This window comes from Patiria miniata, unplaced genomic scaffold (genome assembly GCF_015706575.1).
Source record: "Patiria miniata isolate m_02_andy unplaced genomic scaffold, ASM1570657v1 HiC_scaffold_28, whole genome shotgun sequence".
NCBI lineage: Eukaryota > Metazoa > Echinodermata > Asteroidea > Valvatida > Asterinidae > Patiria > Patiria miniata.
The window spans coordinates 4,203,631-4,221,663 of record NW_024037067.1 but is presented as its reverse complement, the minus strand read 5'-3'; the positions used below and the strand labels follow the sequence as shown (position 1 = coordinate 4,221,663).

The following is an 18,033-nucleotide window of genomic DNA, read 5'->3' as shown; positions in this document are numbered from 1 at the left end:
GGGAGTGTCGGATTCGAACCAGGGATCTTACGGTTCATAGCTACTCTCACTATCCACTAGGCCTCTGCGGCAACTCGACGACAGCCTTTTTTAAGCTTCATGTATCGTAACTAGTTGACTAAGTAATAGCACCAGCTGACGTCATGTTATTTTCTTGTGAATAAACATAACTTCCCAATCGAAAATTTTGAACACGGGTTGTTTGAAAGACTCCTATCAATATGTATATATTGAAATTAATTGCCGAATACCCCAAAATAGAAAAAAAACAAGATCTCGTATATATATGTTGCTAAGGCCTCCGTCCGCTTGATTTTCAAACGGTTACCCATAAGCGAATCTTGGAGCTCCAAATATCTCGACTACAACACATTTTAATCTCTGAAAATCTGCCTGGATGACTGAGTATTTGTCGGCAAGTAAACAGAAATGAAATCACGAAATTGCCTCAGCCATAGAGCTGACCGCCCTGGGAATAATAACAACCAACCACTACTCTTGTAAACAATCAAGCGAGGAAAGGACCTAAAATGACTTCTGAGCTGCATTCTTAGGATGTCGGCAAACTCCAAACGTTTTAAATTATTCCGTGCCAGTTACGTACGAATGTCTCATAAAGTTCGGTACAAGTTACGCATGCCGTCGTAGGTGCGTATGGCATGCACAGTATTAAAGCCAACACAACAAATTGAAGTGCTCGGGCGGATCCACATTTGGATCAAAAGGGGAGGGGTAGCTAAAGAGAAGTTCTTTGACAAATATTAGCTTTTTGTACGTTAGTATATGGTAATTATTCTTTAGCTAATACCGTGATGTCTGATACTCGTTTTATACAAAACCTTTTTTTCTATACAAGGTTCATTTCACCTAAACTCGATATAACTCTTTCCTTGTTCCCGATATTCAACTCATTAACCGGGGATAACGCTTCAATACCAAACTGCTACCAAAGATAGTCATAAAACTCTTTTAAACTTTTGGTGCACCGTCTAAACAGAGCTAGGCCTATGGGCCTTGTTCCCGAGTGGGCCATTTTTGTCGAGTTCCCTGAACGCATTTCATTAAGTGTTAACTGTTCAATGGGATGGTGCCAGACTATTTATGCAGGCACAATGCATTCTTATTTTAAAAGGTTTCTTTTTAATCTGGCTTTAGGGATTTTTTAATTACAAATTTTAAATTATTCATTGCAGCAGACTGGAATGGATTAGTAATTTAATTGCTTTTATTTCTCTTCGCAAGTTCCACAAATTAAGATTTTACCTCACTTTCAATTCAATATGGCAGACTCGTGAATAGGGCCCGTTATGTTTTAAGCATACACTGAAATGACGTACCAAACGATACGAGCCATCAAGCGGGCTATGGTCCTCCATTTAATGAGCATCAAAAACAAGACGCCGTAGTCGCTATAGCCATCGTGTCTCCATTTAAAGTATCAGGTTGTTGTTCCATGCTCCATAAAACAGGTCCATTTGAGATATTGAATTGCCTCCTTTCTTACTCTGAATACCGTACAGGGACCAATTATTGCAGGAGTATTTGTAAATATGCATTATTTTAAATCAGTAATAGATAAATAATGCCCTGGCTGTTTGGTCCTGTTTTATTAGGGCATATTAATTCTCAATGTCGTTTTGATAGAAAGGGATGTTATCTCCAGCAATAAACATGCTGTTTAATGTGTCTCTTGTTGTTACTTTGGGTACTGCTACGAGCATTAAATCCTGTAGCGAGAATAATTCTAAGCGCTAATGAAGTCAGAATTAATGTACATGTTTTTTGAAGAAAACAAACGTTTGAAAAGGGAACTTTACAGAATTTTGCTGCAAACACTTGAAAAGTAATAAGACGATGTTTTATCACTAGCGTGCCCAAGCTCACTTAAAAGATTACCACTGCGCGATCTGCTGTGTAATACGCATCAAACCTTCCAATAGCCACCACTAAGTTCATTTCCAGAGAGCTGGTATTTTTGTGTCGTTAATTGGAAAGGGAGACGTGCTCGCTGTATCGTGGCGAATCCGTGTTGCTAAACGATTCCACCATGCACACAAACAACCGAGATTGCTCTTTAATTAAATAGAATGGCGGTGGGAGGACGACACGGGTCACTGGTGCATGTTAATACGGAAGTTAATGAACAGTTCTTATTAAAGTGTATATCTTGACAGTCTCCTTAAAATTTCCTGAATTTAAAAGAACAAAATAGAAGGGTTCGTGAGTGACTAAATCGTAAACAGTGGCATAATTTATGAGGGAAACTGTTTCCGTTTCACGTTGAGCATGTGGGCACGCCAGGATTCTTTTGTAGAAGGGGCCAAAGCACTCATCAGAAACGTTGAAAAAGTCACTAGCTGCGAAAAAAACTGGAAAAGTTTGGGTAGGGGGCGGGGGCATGATTTTATGCTTGGATGCGCTTTTCATGAACGTTTATATGCGTATTTGTGTACAAAAACTTGCGTTTTAGAGTCCTTTCGGCAGTTCCTACTGCTAAATATACATTAAATTAACACTAACACACTGTAATGTACTTCGAAACCCTCCTATTCTTTTTCTCCCCCCCCCTGTCTTTTTTTCTTGTTAGCTTTTCCGCCCCGCCCCCCCCCCCTCGCCATCTGCCTTTGTGCCTATTTATATCCATGTCTTGTTTATCGCAAAATGTACTGCACAAAAAGGGGGAAAATCAAGTACAAATAGCCCTAGGCTATATTTTAATAGTTTTAGTCAAAAGCTGCAGCTAGCTAGTTTTATATTTTCCGCAGTTTTCAACTCAGAAATTTTGACAATTATAATAAATTGGGAATAAGAATGATTAGAGTTTTAGCTAAGGCATACCCCTTGATCCGGGCAACACAGATTTCTTCTTGCTTTCCAAAGACGAAAGAGTTATGCAACTTAATTCGTCCTTATTATTCCCCATTGTCTCTATTATTTTCAAACAGTCATTAATTATTGCGTTCACGTTAGTTAATACTCTATGATAAGAATCCAAGTATCTTTCCACCCTTGCCGTCCACACTTTCTCATCTTTTTTTTTTTTTTTGACAAAAAATCCGAATATAATCTTTATATATTACTTCCGAACGTAGATGTTAAGAAAATCGTGTTGGCCGAGTGGTAGAACTTTTGATTTCGATTAGTGGCGTCATATTTGACCAAAATTGTGACGAATTTTACTCTTTTGACCCCCTTTGTTGAGACGATAACTCTAACACAACATATCGCATGGGATTGAAATTGCGTCCGATTATTGACCATAAAATGTGACACAACCCGTTTGAAAATTGACGGGAACCGAGGAAGAATACATTTAATATGATTTAAAGAAAATAGGCCTAAGCGTTTAATTGAATCACGAAAACTTCATTTCCGAATTTTAGTCTCTTTTGACACCCTTTGTTGAGACGATAACTCAAGAACAACTTATCGCATGGGATTGACGAAAGAGTTATGCGACGAAAGAGTTATGCAACTTAATTCGTCCTTATTATTCCCCGTCGTCTTTATTATTTTCAAACAGTCATTAATTATTGCGTTCACGTTAGTTAATACTCTATGATAAGAATCCAAGTATCTTTCCACCTTGGCCGTCCACACTTTCTCATCTTTTTTTTTTGACAAAAAAATCCGAATATAATCTTTATATATTACTTCCGAACGTAATTGTTAAGAAAATCGTGTTGGCCAAGTGGTAGAACTTTTGATCTCGAAAGTTGGGGGTTCCGGGTTCGAATCCTAGTGGCGTCATTTTTGATCAAAAATGTGACGTTATTTTACTCTTTTGACACCCTTTGTTGAGACGATAACTCTAGAACAACATATCGCATGGGATTGAAATTGCGTCCGATTATTGACAATAAAAATGTGACACAACCCGTTTGAAAATTGACGGGAACCGAGGAAGAATACATTTAATATGATTTAAAGAAAATAGGCCTACCGCTAGGGGCGACGTACCGCTAGAGGCGACAAACCGCTAGAGGCGACGTCGCCCCTAGCGGTACACGGTACCGCTAGGGGTGACGTCGCCTCTAGCGGTTAGTACCGCTAGGGGCGACGTCGCCTCTAGCGGTAAGTACCGCTAGGGGCGACGTCGCCCCTAGCGGTACACAGTACTGCTAGAGGCGACTTACCGCTAGATGCGACGTCGCCCCTAGCGGTAATTACCGCTAGAGGCGACGTCGCCCCTAGCGGTACACGGGTACCGCTAGAGGCGACTTACCGCTAGAGGCGACGTCGCCCCTAGCGGTACGTACCGTTAGGGGCGACGTCGCCTCTAGCGGTAAGTCGCCTCTAGCGGTACCGTGTACCGCTAGGGGCGACGTCGCCCCTAGCGGTACAGTACCGCTGGGGGCGACGTACCGCTAGAGGCGACGTCGCCCCTAGCGGTACTTACCGCTAGAGGCGACGTCGCCCCTAGCGGTACACGGTACCGCTAGAGGCGACTTACCGCTAGAGGCGACGTCGCCCCTAGCGGTACTTACCGCTAGAGGCGACGTCGCCCCTAGCGGTACTTACCGCTAGAGGCGACGTCGCCCCTAGCGGTACACGGTACCGCTAGATGCGACTTACCGCTAGAGGCGACGTCGCCCCTAGCGGTACAGTACCGCTGGGGGCGACGTACCGCTAGAGGCGGCGTCGCCCCTAGCGGTACACCAATATAGTGAAGATTTGGGCAAAAATCATCGATTTTTAGAGAGAAAAATCATATAATTTTTGACTGATTTCACCCCAAATTTTTCGTCGAAATTTCATTTTCAAAAGCACATTTGTCCATTAATCGAATTGGAATGTGTTCTAGGGTCCTTTAGATATCTTTCCAGCAAGTTTAAAGCAATTTTATTTTTTGATCAAAATAGGAAGAAAAAAAAAACTTACTTTTTGATGAAATTTGGCCAAAAAAATAAATTTTCTCCAAACTCTTCAGAAATCCTTCAAAAGGCAAGAGGAGCATCAATCAGCACTCAAACACCAAATATATTGAAGATTTGGGCAAAAATCATCGATTTTTAGAGAGAAAAATCATATAATTTTTGACTGATTTTACCCCAAATTTTCGTCGAAATTTCATTTTCAAAAGCGAATCTGTCAATTTATCGAATTGGAATGTGTTCTAGGGTCCTTTAGGCATCTTTCCAGCAACTTTCAGGCAATTTAATTTTTTGACCAAAATTGAAAAAAAAACAAGGGGTAAGCCTTACTTTTTTGACTAAATTTGGCCAAAAAATAAATTTTCTCCAAACTCTTCAAAAATCCTTCAAAAGGCAAGAGGAGCATCAATCAGCACTCAAACACCCAATATATTGAAGATTTGGGCAAAAATCATCGATTTTTAGAGAGAAAAATCATATAATTTTTGACTGATTTTACCCCAAATTTTCGTCGAAATTTCATTTTCAAAAGCGCATCTGTCCATTAATCGAATTGGAATTGTTCTAAGGTCCTTTAGGCATCTTTCCAGCAACTTTCGGGCAATTTAATTTTTTGACCAAAATTCAAAAAAAAACAAGGGGTAAACCTTACTTTTTCGACGAAATTTGGCCAAAAAATAAATTTTCTCCAAACTCTGCAGAAATCCTTCAAAAGGCAAGAGGTGCATCAATCAGCACTCAAACACCCAATATATTGGAGATTTGGGCAAAAAACATCGATTTTTAGAGAGAAAAATCATATAATTTTTGCCTGATTTTACCCCAAATTTTCGTCGAAATTTCATTTTCAAAAGCGCATCTATCCATTTATCAAATTGGAATGTGTTCTAGGGTCCTTTAGGCATCTTTCCAGCAACTTTCAGGCAATTTAATTTTTTGACCAAAATTGAAAAAAAAACAAGGGGTAAGCCTTACTTTTTCGACAAAATTTGGCCAAAAAATTAATTTTCTCCAAACTCTGCAGAAATCCTTCCAAAGGCAAGAGGAGCATCAATCAGCACTCAAACACCCAATATATTGGAGATTTGGGCAAAAATCATCGATTTTTAGAGAGAAAAATCATATAATTTTTGACTGATTTTACCCCAATTTTCGTCGAAATTTCATTTTCAAAAGCGCATCTGTCCATTTATCGAATTGGAATGTGTTCTAGGGTCCTTGAGGCATCTTTCCAGCAACTTTCAGGCAATTTAATTTTTTGACCAAAATTGAAAAAAAAACAAGGGGTAAGCCTTACTTTTTTGACGAAATTTGGCCAAAAAATAAATTTTCTCCAAACTCTTCAGAAATCCTTCAAAAGGCAAGAGGAGCATCAATCAGCACTCAAACACCCAATATATTGAAGATTTGGGCAAAAATCATCGATTTTTAGAGAGAAAAATCATATAATTTTTGACTGATTTTACCCCAAATTTTCGTCGAAATTTCATTTTCAAAAGCGCATCTATCCATTTATCAAATTGGAATGTGTTCTAGGGTCCTTTAGGCATCTTTCCAGCAACTTTCAGGCAATTTAATTTTTTGACCAAAATTGAAAAAAAAACTAGGGGTAAGCCTTACTTTTTCGACAAAATTTGGCCAAAAAATAAATTTTCTCCAAACTCTGCAGAAATCCTTCCAAAGGCAAGAGGAGCATCAATCAGCACTCAAACACCCAATATATTGGAGATTTGGGCAAAAATCATCGATTTTTAGAGAGAAAAATCATATAATTTTTGACTGATTTTACCCCAAATTTTCGTCGAAATTTCATTTTCAAAAGCGCATCTGTCCATTTATCGAATTGGAATGTGTTCTAGGGTCCTTGAGGCATCTTTCCAGCAACTTTCAGGCAATTTAATTTTTTGACCAAAATTAAAAAAAAAAACAAGGGGTAAGCCTTACTTTTTTGACGAAATTTGGCCAAAAAATAAATTTTCTCCAAACTCTTCAGAAATCCTTCAAAAGGCAAGAGGAGCATCAATCAGCACTCAAACACCCAATATATTGAAGATTTGGGCAAAAATCATCGATTTTTAGAGAGAAAAATCATATAATTTTTGACTGATTTTACCCCAAATTTTCGTCGAAATTTCATTTTCAAAAGCGCATCTGTCCATTTATCGAATTGGAATTGTTCTAAGGTCCTTTAGGCATCTTTCCAGCAACTTTCGGGCAATTTAATTTTTTGACCAAAATTCAAAAAAAAACAAGGGGTAAGACTTACTTTTTCGACGAAATTTGGCCAAAAAATAAATTTTCTCCAAACTCTGCAGAAATCCTTCAAAAGGCAAGAGGTGCATCAATCAGCACTCAAACACCCAATATATTGGAGATTTGGGCAAAAAACATCGATTTTTAGAGAGAAAAATCATATAATTTTTGCCTGATTTTACCCCAAATTTTCGTCAAAATTTCATTTTCAAAAGCGCATCTATCCATTTATCAAATTGGAATGTGTTCTAGGGTCCTTTAGGCATCTTTCCAGCAACTTTCAGGCAATTTAATTTTTTGACCAAAATTGAAAAAAAAACAAGGGGTAAGCCTTACTTTTTCGACAAAATTTGGCCAAAAAATTAATTTTCTCCAAACTCTGCAGAAATCCTTCCAAAGGCAAGAGGAGCATCAATCAGCACTCAAACACCCAATATATTGGAGATTTGGGCAAAAATCATCGATTTTTAGAGAGAAAAATCATATAATTTTTGACTGATTTTACCCCAATTTTCGTCGAAATTTCATTTTCAAAAGCGCATCTGTCCATTTATCGAATTGGAATGTGTTCTAGGGTCCTTGAGGCATCTTTCCAGCAACTTTCAGGAAATTTAATTTTTTGACCAAATTGAAAAAAAAGCAAGGGGTAAGCCTTACTTTTTTGACGAAATTTGGCCAAAAAATAAATTTTCTCCAAACTCTTCAGAAATCCTTCAAAAGGCAAGAGGAGCATCAATCAGCACTCAAACACCCAATATATTGAAGATTTGGGCAAAAATCATCGATTTTTAGAGAGAAAAATCATATAATTTTTGACTGATTTTACCCCAAATTTTCGTCGAAATTTCATTTTCAAAAGCGCATCTAACCATTCATCAAATTGGAATGTATTCTAGGGTCCTTTAAGCATCTTTCCAGCAACTTTCAGGCAATTTAATTTTTTGACCAAAATTGAAAAACAAACAAGGGGTAAGACTTACTTTTTTGACTAAATTTCGCCAAAAAATAAATTTTCTCCAAACTCTGCAGAAATCCTTCAAAAGGCAAGAGGAGCATCAATCAGTACTCAAACACCCAATATATTGAAGATTTGGGCAAAAATCATCGATTTTTAGAGAGAAAAATCATATAATTTTTGACTGATTTTACCCCAAATTTTCGTCGAAATTTCATTTTCAAAAGCACATCTGTCCATTAATCGAATTGGAATGTGTTCTAGGGTCCTTTAGGCATCTTTCCAGCAACTTTCAGGCAATTTAATTTTTTGACCAAAATTGAAAAAAAAACAAGGGGTAAGACTTACTTTTTTGACGAAATTTGGCCAAAAAATAAATTTTCTCCAAACTCTTCAGAAATCCTTCAAAAGGCAAGAGGAGCATCAATCAGCACTCAAACACCCAATATATTGAAGATTTGGGCAAAAATCATCGATTTTTAGAGAGAAAAATCATATAATTGTTGACTGATTTTACCCCAAATTTTCGTCGAAATTTCATTTTCAAAAGCGCATCTAACCATTTATCAAATTGGAATGTATTCTAGGGTCCTTTAGGCATCTTTCCAGCAACTTTCAGGCAATTTAATTTTTTGACCAAAATTGAAAAACAAACAAGGGGTAAGCCTTACTTTTTTGACTAAATTTGGCCAAAAAATAAATTTTCTCCAAACTCTTCAAAAATCCTTCAAAAGGCAAGAGGAGCATCAATCAGCACTCAAACACCCAATATATTGAAGATTTGGGCAAAAATCATCGATTTTTAGAGAGAAAAATCATATAATTGTTGACTGATTTTACCCCAAATTTTCGTCGAAATTTCATTTTCAAAAGCGCATCTGTCCATTAATCGAATTGGAATTGTTCTAAGGTCCTTTAGGCATCTTTCCAGCAACTTTCGGGCAATTTAATTTTTTGACCAAAATTCAAAAAAAAACAAGGGGTAAGCCTTACTTTTTCGACGAAATTTGGCCAAAAAATAAATTTTCTCCAAACTCTGCAGAAATCCTTCAAAAGGCAAGAGGTGCATCAATCAGCACTCAAACACCCAATATATTGGAGATTTGGGCAAAAAACATCGATTTTTAGAGAGAAAAATCATATAATTTTTGCCTGATTTTACCCCAAATTTTCGTCGAAATTTCATTTTCAAAAGCGCATCTATCCATTTATCAAATTGGAATGTGTTCTAGGGTCCTTTAGGCATCTTTCCAGCAACTTTCAGGCAATTTAATTTTTTGACCAAAATTGAAAAAAAAACAAGGGGTAAGCCTTACTTTTTCGACAAAATTTGGCCAAAAAATTAATTTTCTCCAAACTCTGCAGAAATCCTTCCAAAGGCAAGAGGAGCATCAATCAGCACTCAAACACCCAATATATTGGAGATTTGGGCAAAAATCATCGATTTTTAGAGAGAAAAATCATATAATTTTTGACTGATTTTACCCCAATTTTCGTCGAAATTTCATTTTCAAAAGCGCATCTGTCCATTTATCGAATTGGAATGTGTTCTAGGGTCCTTGAGGCATCTTTCCAGCAACTTTCAGGCAATTTAATTTTTTGACCAAAATTGAAAAAAAAACAAGGGGTAAGCCTTACTTTTTTGACGAAATTTGGCCAAAAAATAAATTTTCTCCAAACTCTTCAGAAATCCTTCAAAAGGCAAGAGGAGCATCAATCAGCACTCAAACACCCAATATATTGGAGATTTGGGCAAAAATCATCGATTTTTAGAGAGAAAAATCATATAATTTTTGACTGATTTTACCCCAATTTTCGTCGAAATTTCATTTTCAAAAGCGCATCTATCCATTTATCAAATTGGAATGTGTTCTAGGGTCCTTTAGGCATCTTTCCAGCAACTTTCAGGCAATTTAATTTTTTGACCAAAATTGAAAAAAAAACAAGGGGTAAGCCTTACTTTTTCGACAAAATTTGGCCAAAAAATAAATTTTCTCCAAACTCTGCAGAAATCCTTCCAAAGGCAAGAGGAGCATCAATCAGCACTCAAACACCCAATATATTGGAGATTTGGGCAAAAATCATCGATTTTTAGAGAGAAAAATCATATAATTTTTGACTGATTTTACCCCAAATTTTCGTCGAAATTTCATTTTCAAAAGCGCATCTGTCCATTTATCGAATTGGAATGTGTTCTAGGGTCCTTGAGGCATCTTTCCAGCAACTTTCAGGCAATTTAATTTTTTGACCAAAATTAAAAAAAAAACAAGGGGTAAGCCTTACTTTTTTGACGAAATTTGGCCAAAAAATAAATTTTCTCCAAACTCTTCAGAAATCCTTCAAAAGGCAAGAGGAGCATCAATCAGCACTCAAACACCCAATATATTGAAGATTTGGGCAAAAATCATCGATTTTTAGAGAGAAAAATCATATAATTTTTGACTGATTTTACCCCAAATTTTCGTCGAAATTTCATTTTCAAAAGCGCATCTGTCCATTTATCGAATTGGAATTGTTCTAAGGTCCTTTAGGCATCTTTCCAGCAACTTTCGGGCAATTTAATTTTTTGACCAAAATTCAAAAAAAAACAAGGGGTAAGACTTACTTTTTCGACGAAATTTGGCCAAAAAATAAATTTTCTCCAAACTCTGCAGAAATCCTTCAAAAGGCAAGAGGTGCATCAATCAGCACTCAAACACCCAATATATTGGAGATTTGGGCAAAAAACATCGATTTTTAGAGAGAAAAATCATATAATTTTTGCCTGATTTTACCCCAAATTTTCGTCAAAATTTCATTTTCAAAAGCGCATCTATCCATTTATCAAATTGGAATGTGTTCTAGGGTCCTTTAGGCATCTTTCCAGCAACTTTCAGGCAATTTAATTTTTTGACCAAAATTGAAAAAAAAACAAGGGGTAAGCCTTACTTTTTCGACAAAATTTGGCCAAAAAATTAATTTTCTCCAAACTCTGCAGAAATCCTTCCAAAGGCAAGAGGAGCATCAATCAGCACTCAAACACCCAATATATTGGAGATTTGGGCAAAAATCATCGATTTTTAGAGAGAAAAATCATATAATTTTTGACTGATTTTACCCCAATTTTCGTCGAAATTTCATTTTCAAAAGCGCATCTGTCCATTTATCGAATTGGAATGTGTTCTAGGGTCCTTGAGGCATCTTTCCAGCAACTTTCAGGCAATTTAATTTTTTGACCAAAATTGAAAAAAAAACAAGGGGTAAGCCTTACTTTTTTGACGAAATTTGGCCAAAAAATAAATTTTCTCCAAACTCTTCAGAAATCCTTCAAAAGGCAAGAGGAGCATCAATCAGCACTCAAACACCCAATATATTGAAGATTTGGGCAAAAATCATCGATTTTTAGAGAGAAAAATCATATAATTTTTGACTGATTTTACCCCAAATTTTCGTCGAAATTTCATTTTCAAAAGCGCATCTAACCATTCATCAAATTGGAATGTATTCTAGGGTCCTTTAAGCATCTTTCCAGCAACTTTCAGGCAATTTAATTTTTTGACCAAAATTGAAAAACAAACAAGGGGTAAGACTTACTTTTTTGACTAAATTTCGCCAAAAAATAAATTTTCTCCAAACTCTGCAGAAATCCTTCAAAAGGCAAGAGGAGCATCAATCAGTACTCAAACACCCAATATATTGAAGATTTGGGCAAAAATCATCGATTTTTAGAGAGAAAAATCATATAATTTTTGACTGATTTTACCCCAAATTTTCGTCGAAATTTCATTTTCAAAAGCACATCTGTCCATTAATCGAATTGGAATGTGTTCTAGGGTCCTTTAGGCATCTTTCCAGCAACTTTCAGGCAATTTAATTTTTTGACCAAAATTGAAAAAAAAACAAGGGGTAAGACCTACTTTTTTGACGAAATTTGGCCAAAAAATAAATTTTCTCCAAACTCTTCAGAAATCCTTCAAAAGGCAAGAGGAGCATCAATCAGCACTCAAACACCCAATATATTGAAGATTTGGGCAAAAATCATCGATTTTTAGAGAGAAAAATCATATAATTTTTGACTGATTTTACCCCAAATTTTCGTCGAAATTTCATTTTCAAAAGCGCATCTAACCATTTATCAAATTGGAATGTATTCTAGGGTCCTTTAGGCATCTTTCCAGCAACTTTCAGGCAATTTAATTTTTTGACCAAAATTGAAAAACAAACAAGGGGTAAGCCTTACTTTTTTGACGAAATTTGGCCAAAAAATAAATTTTCTCCAAACTCTGCAGAAATCCTTCAAAAGGCAAGAGGAGCATCAATCAGTACTCAAACACCCAATATATTGAAGATTTGGGCAAAAATCATCGATTTTTAGAGAGAAAAATCATATAATTTTTGACTGATTTTACCCCAAATTTTCGTCGAAATTTCATTTTCAAAAGCGCATCTGTCCATTTATCGAATTGGAATTGTTCTAGGGTCCTTTAGGCATCTTTCCAGCAACTTTCGGGCAATTTAATTTTTTGACCAAAATTCAAAAAAAAACAAGGGATAAGCCTTACTTTTTCGACGAAATTTGGCCAAAAAATAAATTTTCTCCAAACTCTGCAGAAATCCTTCAAAAGGCAAGAGGTGCATCAATCAGCACTCAAACACCCAATATATTGGAGATTTGGGCAAAAAACATCGATTTTTAGAGAGAAAAATCATATAATTTTTGCCTGATTTTACCCCAAATTTTCGTCAAAATTTCATTTTCAAAAGCGCATCTATCCATTTATCAAATTGGAATGTGTTCTAGGGTCCTTTAGGCATCTTTCCAGCAACTTTCAGGCAATTTAATTTTTTGACCAAAATTGAAAAAAAAACAAGGGGTAAGCCTTACTTTTTCGACAAAATTTGGCCAAAAAATTAATTTTCTCCAAACTCTGCAGAAATCCTTCCAAAGGCAAGAGGAGCATCAATCAGTACTCAAACACCCAATATATTGGAGATTTGGGCAAAAATCATCGATTTTTAGAGAGAAAAATCATATAATTTTTGACTGATTTTACCCCAATTTTCGTCGAAATTTCATTTTCAAAAGCGCATCTGTCCATTTATCGAATTGGAATGTGTTCTAGGGTCCTTGAGGCATCTTTCCAGCAACTTTCAGGCAATTTAATTTTTTGACCAAAATTGAAAAAAAAACAAGGGGTAAGCCTTACTTTTTTGACGAAATTTGGCCAAAAAATAAATTTTCTCCAAACTCTTCAGAAATCCTTCAAAAGGCAAGAGGAGCATCAATCAGCACTCAAACACCCAATATATTGAAGATTTCGGCAAAAATCATCGATTTTTAGAGAGAAAAATCATATAATTTTTGACTGATTTTACCCCAAATTTTCGTCGAAATTTCATTTTCAAAAGCGCATCTAACCATTTATCAAATTGGAATGTATTCTAGGGTCCTTTAGGCATCTTTCCAGCAACTTTCAGGCAATTTAATTTTTTGACCAAAATTGAAAAACAAACAAGGGGTAAGACTTACTTTTTTGACTAAATTTCGCCAAAAAATAAATTTTCTCCAAACTCTGCAGAAATCCTTCAAAAGGCAAGAGGAGCATCAATCAGTACTCAAACACCCAATATATTGAAGATTTGGGCAAAAATCATCGATTTTTAGAGAGAAAAATCATATAATTTTTGACTGATTTTACCCCAAATTTTCGTCGAAATTTCATTTTCAAAAGCACATCTGTCCATTAATCGAATTGGAATGTGTTCTAGGGTCCTTTAGGCATCTTTCCAGCAACTTTCAGGCAATTTAATTTTTTGACCAAAATTGAAAAAAAAACAAGGGGTAAGACTTACTTTTTTGACGAAATTTGGCCAAAAAATAAATTTTCTCCAAACTCTTCAGAAATCCTTCAAAAGGCAAGAGGAGCATCAATCAGCACTCAAACACCCAATATATTGAAGATTTGGGCAAAAATCATCGATTTTTAGAGAGAAAAATCATATAATTTTTGACTGATTTTACCCCAAATTTTCGTCGAAATTTCATTTTCAAAAGCGCATCTAACCATTTATCAAATTGGAATGTATTCTAGGGTCCTTTAGGCATCTTTCCAGCAACTTTCAGGCAATTTAATTTTTTGACCAAAATTGAAAAACAAACAAGGGGTAAGACTTACTTTTTTGACTAAATTTCGCCAAAAAATAAATTTTCTCCAAACTCTGCAGAAATCCTTCAAAAGGCAAGAGGAGCATCAATCAGTACTCAAACACCCAATATATTGAAGATTTGGGCAAAAATCATCGATTTTTAGAGAGAAAAATCATATAATTTTTGACTGATTTTACCCCAAATTTTCGTCGAAATTTCATTTTCAAAAGCACATCTGTCCATTAATCGAATTGGAATGTATTCTAGGGTCCTTTAGGCATCTTTCCAGCAACTTTCAGGCAATTTAATTTTTTGACCAAAATTGAAAAAAAAACAAGGGGTAAGACTTACTTTTTTGACTAAATTTCGCCAAAAAATAAATTTTCTCCAAACTCTGCAGAAATCCTTCAAAAGGCAAGAGGAACATCAATCAGTACTCAAACACCCAATATATTGAAGATTTGGGCAAAAATCATCGATTTTTAGAGAGAAAAATCATATAATTTTTGACTGATTTTACCCCAAATTTTCGTCGAAATTTCATTTTCAAAAGCACATCTGTCCATTAATCGAATTGGAATGTATTCTAGGGTCCTTTAGGCATCTTTCCAGCAACTTTCAGGCAATTTAATTTTTTGACCAAAATTGAAAAAAAAACAAGGGGTAAGACTTACTTTTTTGACTAAATTTGGCCAAAAAAATAAATTTTCTCCAAACTCTGCAGAAATCCTTCAAAAGGCAAGAGGAGCATCAATCAGCACTCAAACACCCAATATATTGAAGATTTGGGCAAAAATCTTCGATTTTTAGAGAGAAAAATCATATAATTTTTGACTGATTTTACCCCAAATTTTCGTCGAAATTTCATTTTCAAAAGCACATCTGTCCATTAATCGAATTGGAATGTGTTCTAGGGTCCTTTAGGCTTCTTTCCAGCAACTTTCAGGCAATTTAATTTTTTGACCAAAATTGAAAAAAAACAAGGGGTAAGCCTTACTTTTTTGACTAAATTTGGCCAAAAAATAAATTTTCTCCAAAGTCTGCAGAAATCCTTCAAAAGGCAAGAGGAGCATCAATCAGCACTCAAACACCTAATATATTGGAGATTTGGGCAAAAATCATCGATTTTTAGAGAGAAAAATCATGTAATTTTTGACTGATTGCAAGCCAAATTTTCGTCGAAATTTCATTTTCGAAAGCACATCTGTCCATTAATCAAATTTGAATTTGTTCTAAGGTCCTTTAGGCATCTTTCCAGCAATTTTCAGGCAATTTAATTTTTTGACCAAAATTGAAAAAAAAAAAATAAGGGGGTAAGCTTTACTTTTTTGTCGAAATTTGGCCCCCCAAAAAATTTCTCCAAACTATGCAAAAATTCTTTAAAAGGCAAGAGGAGCATCAATCAGCACTCAAACACCGTATATATTGAAGATTTGGGCAAAAATCATCGATTTTTAGAGGAAAAAATATCATTTTTGAATGATTTCACCCGAAATTTTTCTTTTTTAAAAAGCACATCTGTCCATTGATCGAATTGGAAAGTGTTATTGGGTCATTTAGGCATCTCTCCAGCAACTTACACTAATACAATAATAAAAAACACAAGGGGTAAGCCTTACTTTTGTGCTGAAATTTGGCCAAAACAAATGAATTTTCTCCAAACTATGCATAAGTTCTTTAAAGGCAAGAGGAACATCAATCAGCATTCAAACACCCTATATATTGAAGATTTGGGCAAAAATCATTGATTTTTAGAGGAAAAAAACCTTTTTTTTGACTGATTTCACCCCAAATGTTTGTCAACATTTCTTTTTTGGAAAGCAGATCTGTCCATAAATCGAATTGGAATGTTATTAAGGGTACTTTAGGCATCTTTTTAGCGAGTTTGAAGTGATTCAAATTTTTGGCCAAAATTAAAGAACATAATATCACAAAACTTCAATTTAGTATCTTTCGTTCAAGAGATATGCTGAAAAAGGTCAATAAACCCAAAATTCCATATCACAAAATGACATGATGACCTGTTTATGTCCCAATAACATTTTACCTATAAAACATTCCTGTCTATGTAGGTATCGGGTTTGTAATTCTGAAGATATGGGACTTTGAACATTGCACCTCCAAAATGACATCACATGACACGTGACATTATGACATCACATGACTTTCACTTTGCTATATGGTCCTTTTGCTATGTTTGATCAAGATCTGAACATGCAAAATTTCAAAAGTGTCACACAAAAAATACTGTACGTGCACATTTTGGAAGAGCCAAAAATCTGAACCAAAACAAAGGCTTTTACGCATATTAAATGCAGAAAAACAAATATAATTACATGTATAATCCTTCAAAATTGGCTAAAGGGCGTGATAAAGTTCGATGCATTCTAGGGGAAATCGACTTTCTCAAATCTTTATTTCTTCAACATACACCCTTTTTTATAACATATATTTTTTAACATAGTTTTTCAACAAAAACAAGTAAAAACTGGGTAAGGAACAGGTAGTTACAGCAGGAATTACGAAACATAAGTAAAGGACTTAGAGAGGCCACCTTGTCAATGGGTTTTACCCAAAAGATTCATTGATGGAATGTCCCTGTTTCCATTTTTAGGTGGTAGACCTGCTGAACGACCTGTATACCCTCTTTGATGCCATCATCAGCTACTACGACGTGTACAAGGTGGAGACTATCGGAGACGCCTACATGTTGGTGTCTGGCTTACCTATCAGGAATGGTATCCGACATGCTGGGGAGATTGCCTCCACGGCCCTGCATCTCCTGACTGCGGTCAAGGAGTTCCACATCAGGCACAAGCCGGATGAAATCCTCAAACTCCGCATCGGAATCCACTCAGGTGAAAGAGGCTTCTCTCGCACCATCTGTATAAAAAAAATAACAAATATGACAAGATACTGCCAATGATTTATGGGGCTATAGCTAGTAGAATGTGGTGGAGGATGGGACAGAGCGCGCTGGAGCTTTGTCAGAGGGATTCTAGTGGATATGGCGAAGTGATTGATGGGGTTGGGATGCCAAAGCAACTTCCGAAGATTGTTGAAAACCACAGGGACGACCGAGGGGAATTCTGATGCTTGGGTGGTGGGATAAAATCGGTCGTGGTAGTTCCAAATTGACAGACGAACGCCTCTTCAATCCAGTTCAAATTCCCATGACACAAAATTAAGAGAAACAAACTAGAAGATGCGTTTTCCCGTTGAAAATCGCTGATTTCTTTAGGGGGACAAACGAACCATTTCTATGTGCATCAAAGTATCTGATGATTGAGCAGTTTTTTTCTCTTCCCTATAATATACCTCAGAAGCTTCTTGGTAACTGGAACAGAACAATTCGAAAGCCGCGAGATATTACATGACATCCTAAGACATCTGAGACGCGTCTTATCAACCGGGAAAGAGCAATTCAAACCTTCCAAAACACATGTTAATAAATTTTGATGTAACTAGAACAGAAACCTTCAAACGATACAAGATATAAAAATGCCCTTGGATATTTTACAACTGTTTTTCTTTCCATTGCAGGTCCCGTTGTGGCAGCAGTCGTCGGGCTAGCAATGCCTCGGTACTGTCTCTTCGGTGACACAGTCAACACAGCCTCAAGAATGGAATCTAATGGGCAGCGTAAGTTAATGCTAAATGGCAATGGGTCGATGGCTTGCTTAGACTGGGCCTGATGTATCGGTGTCTGATCGTTGACGCATTGGTCTTGACTCACTGACGCATACTCCGTCTGGAATAACATGCTGGTATTTCTGTCGATACTATTCTCGTTTGGTTGGGCCATTATATTAGAGCTCTCATCT

General features: G+C 36.1%; 1 protein-coding gene across 1 annotated transcript in view; it reads left to right on the top strand.

Moving 5' to 3' along the window:
• The window catches only part of LOC119734712 (guanylate cyclase 32E-like), a 73,381-nt gene that overhangs the window by 50,268 nt on the left and 5,080 nt on the right, over nt 1-18,033 (top strand). The window contains exons 17-18 of the mRNA XM_038208251.1: nt 16,824-17,067; nt 17,753-17,851. Coding sequence (XP_038064179.1) covers nt 16,824-17,067; nt 17,753-17,851 — 343 coding nt within the window. The remainder of the gene's footprint in view (nt 1-16,823; nt 17,068-17,752; nt 17,852-18,033) is intronic.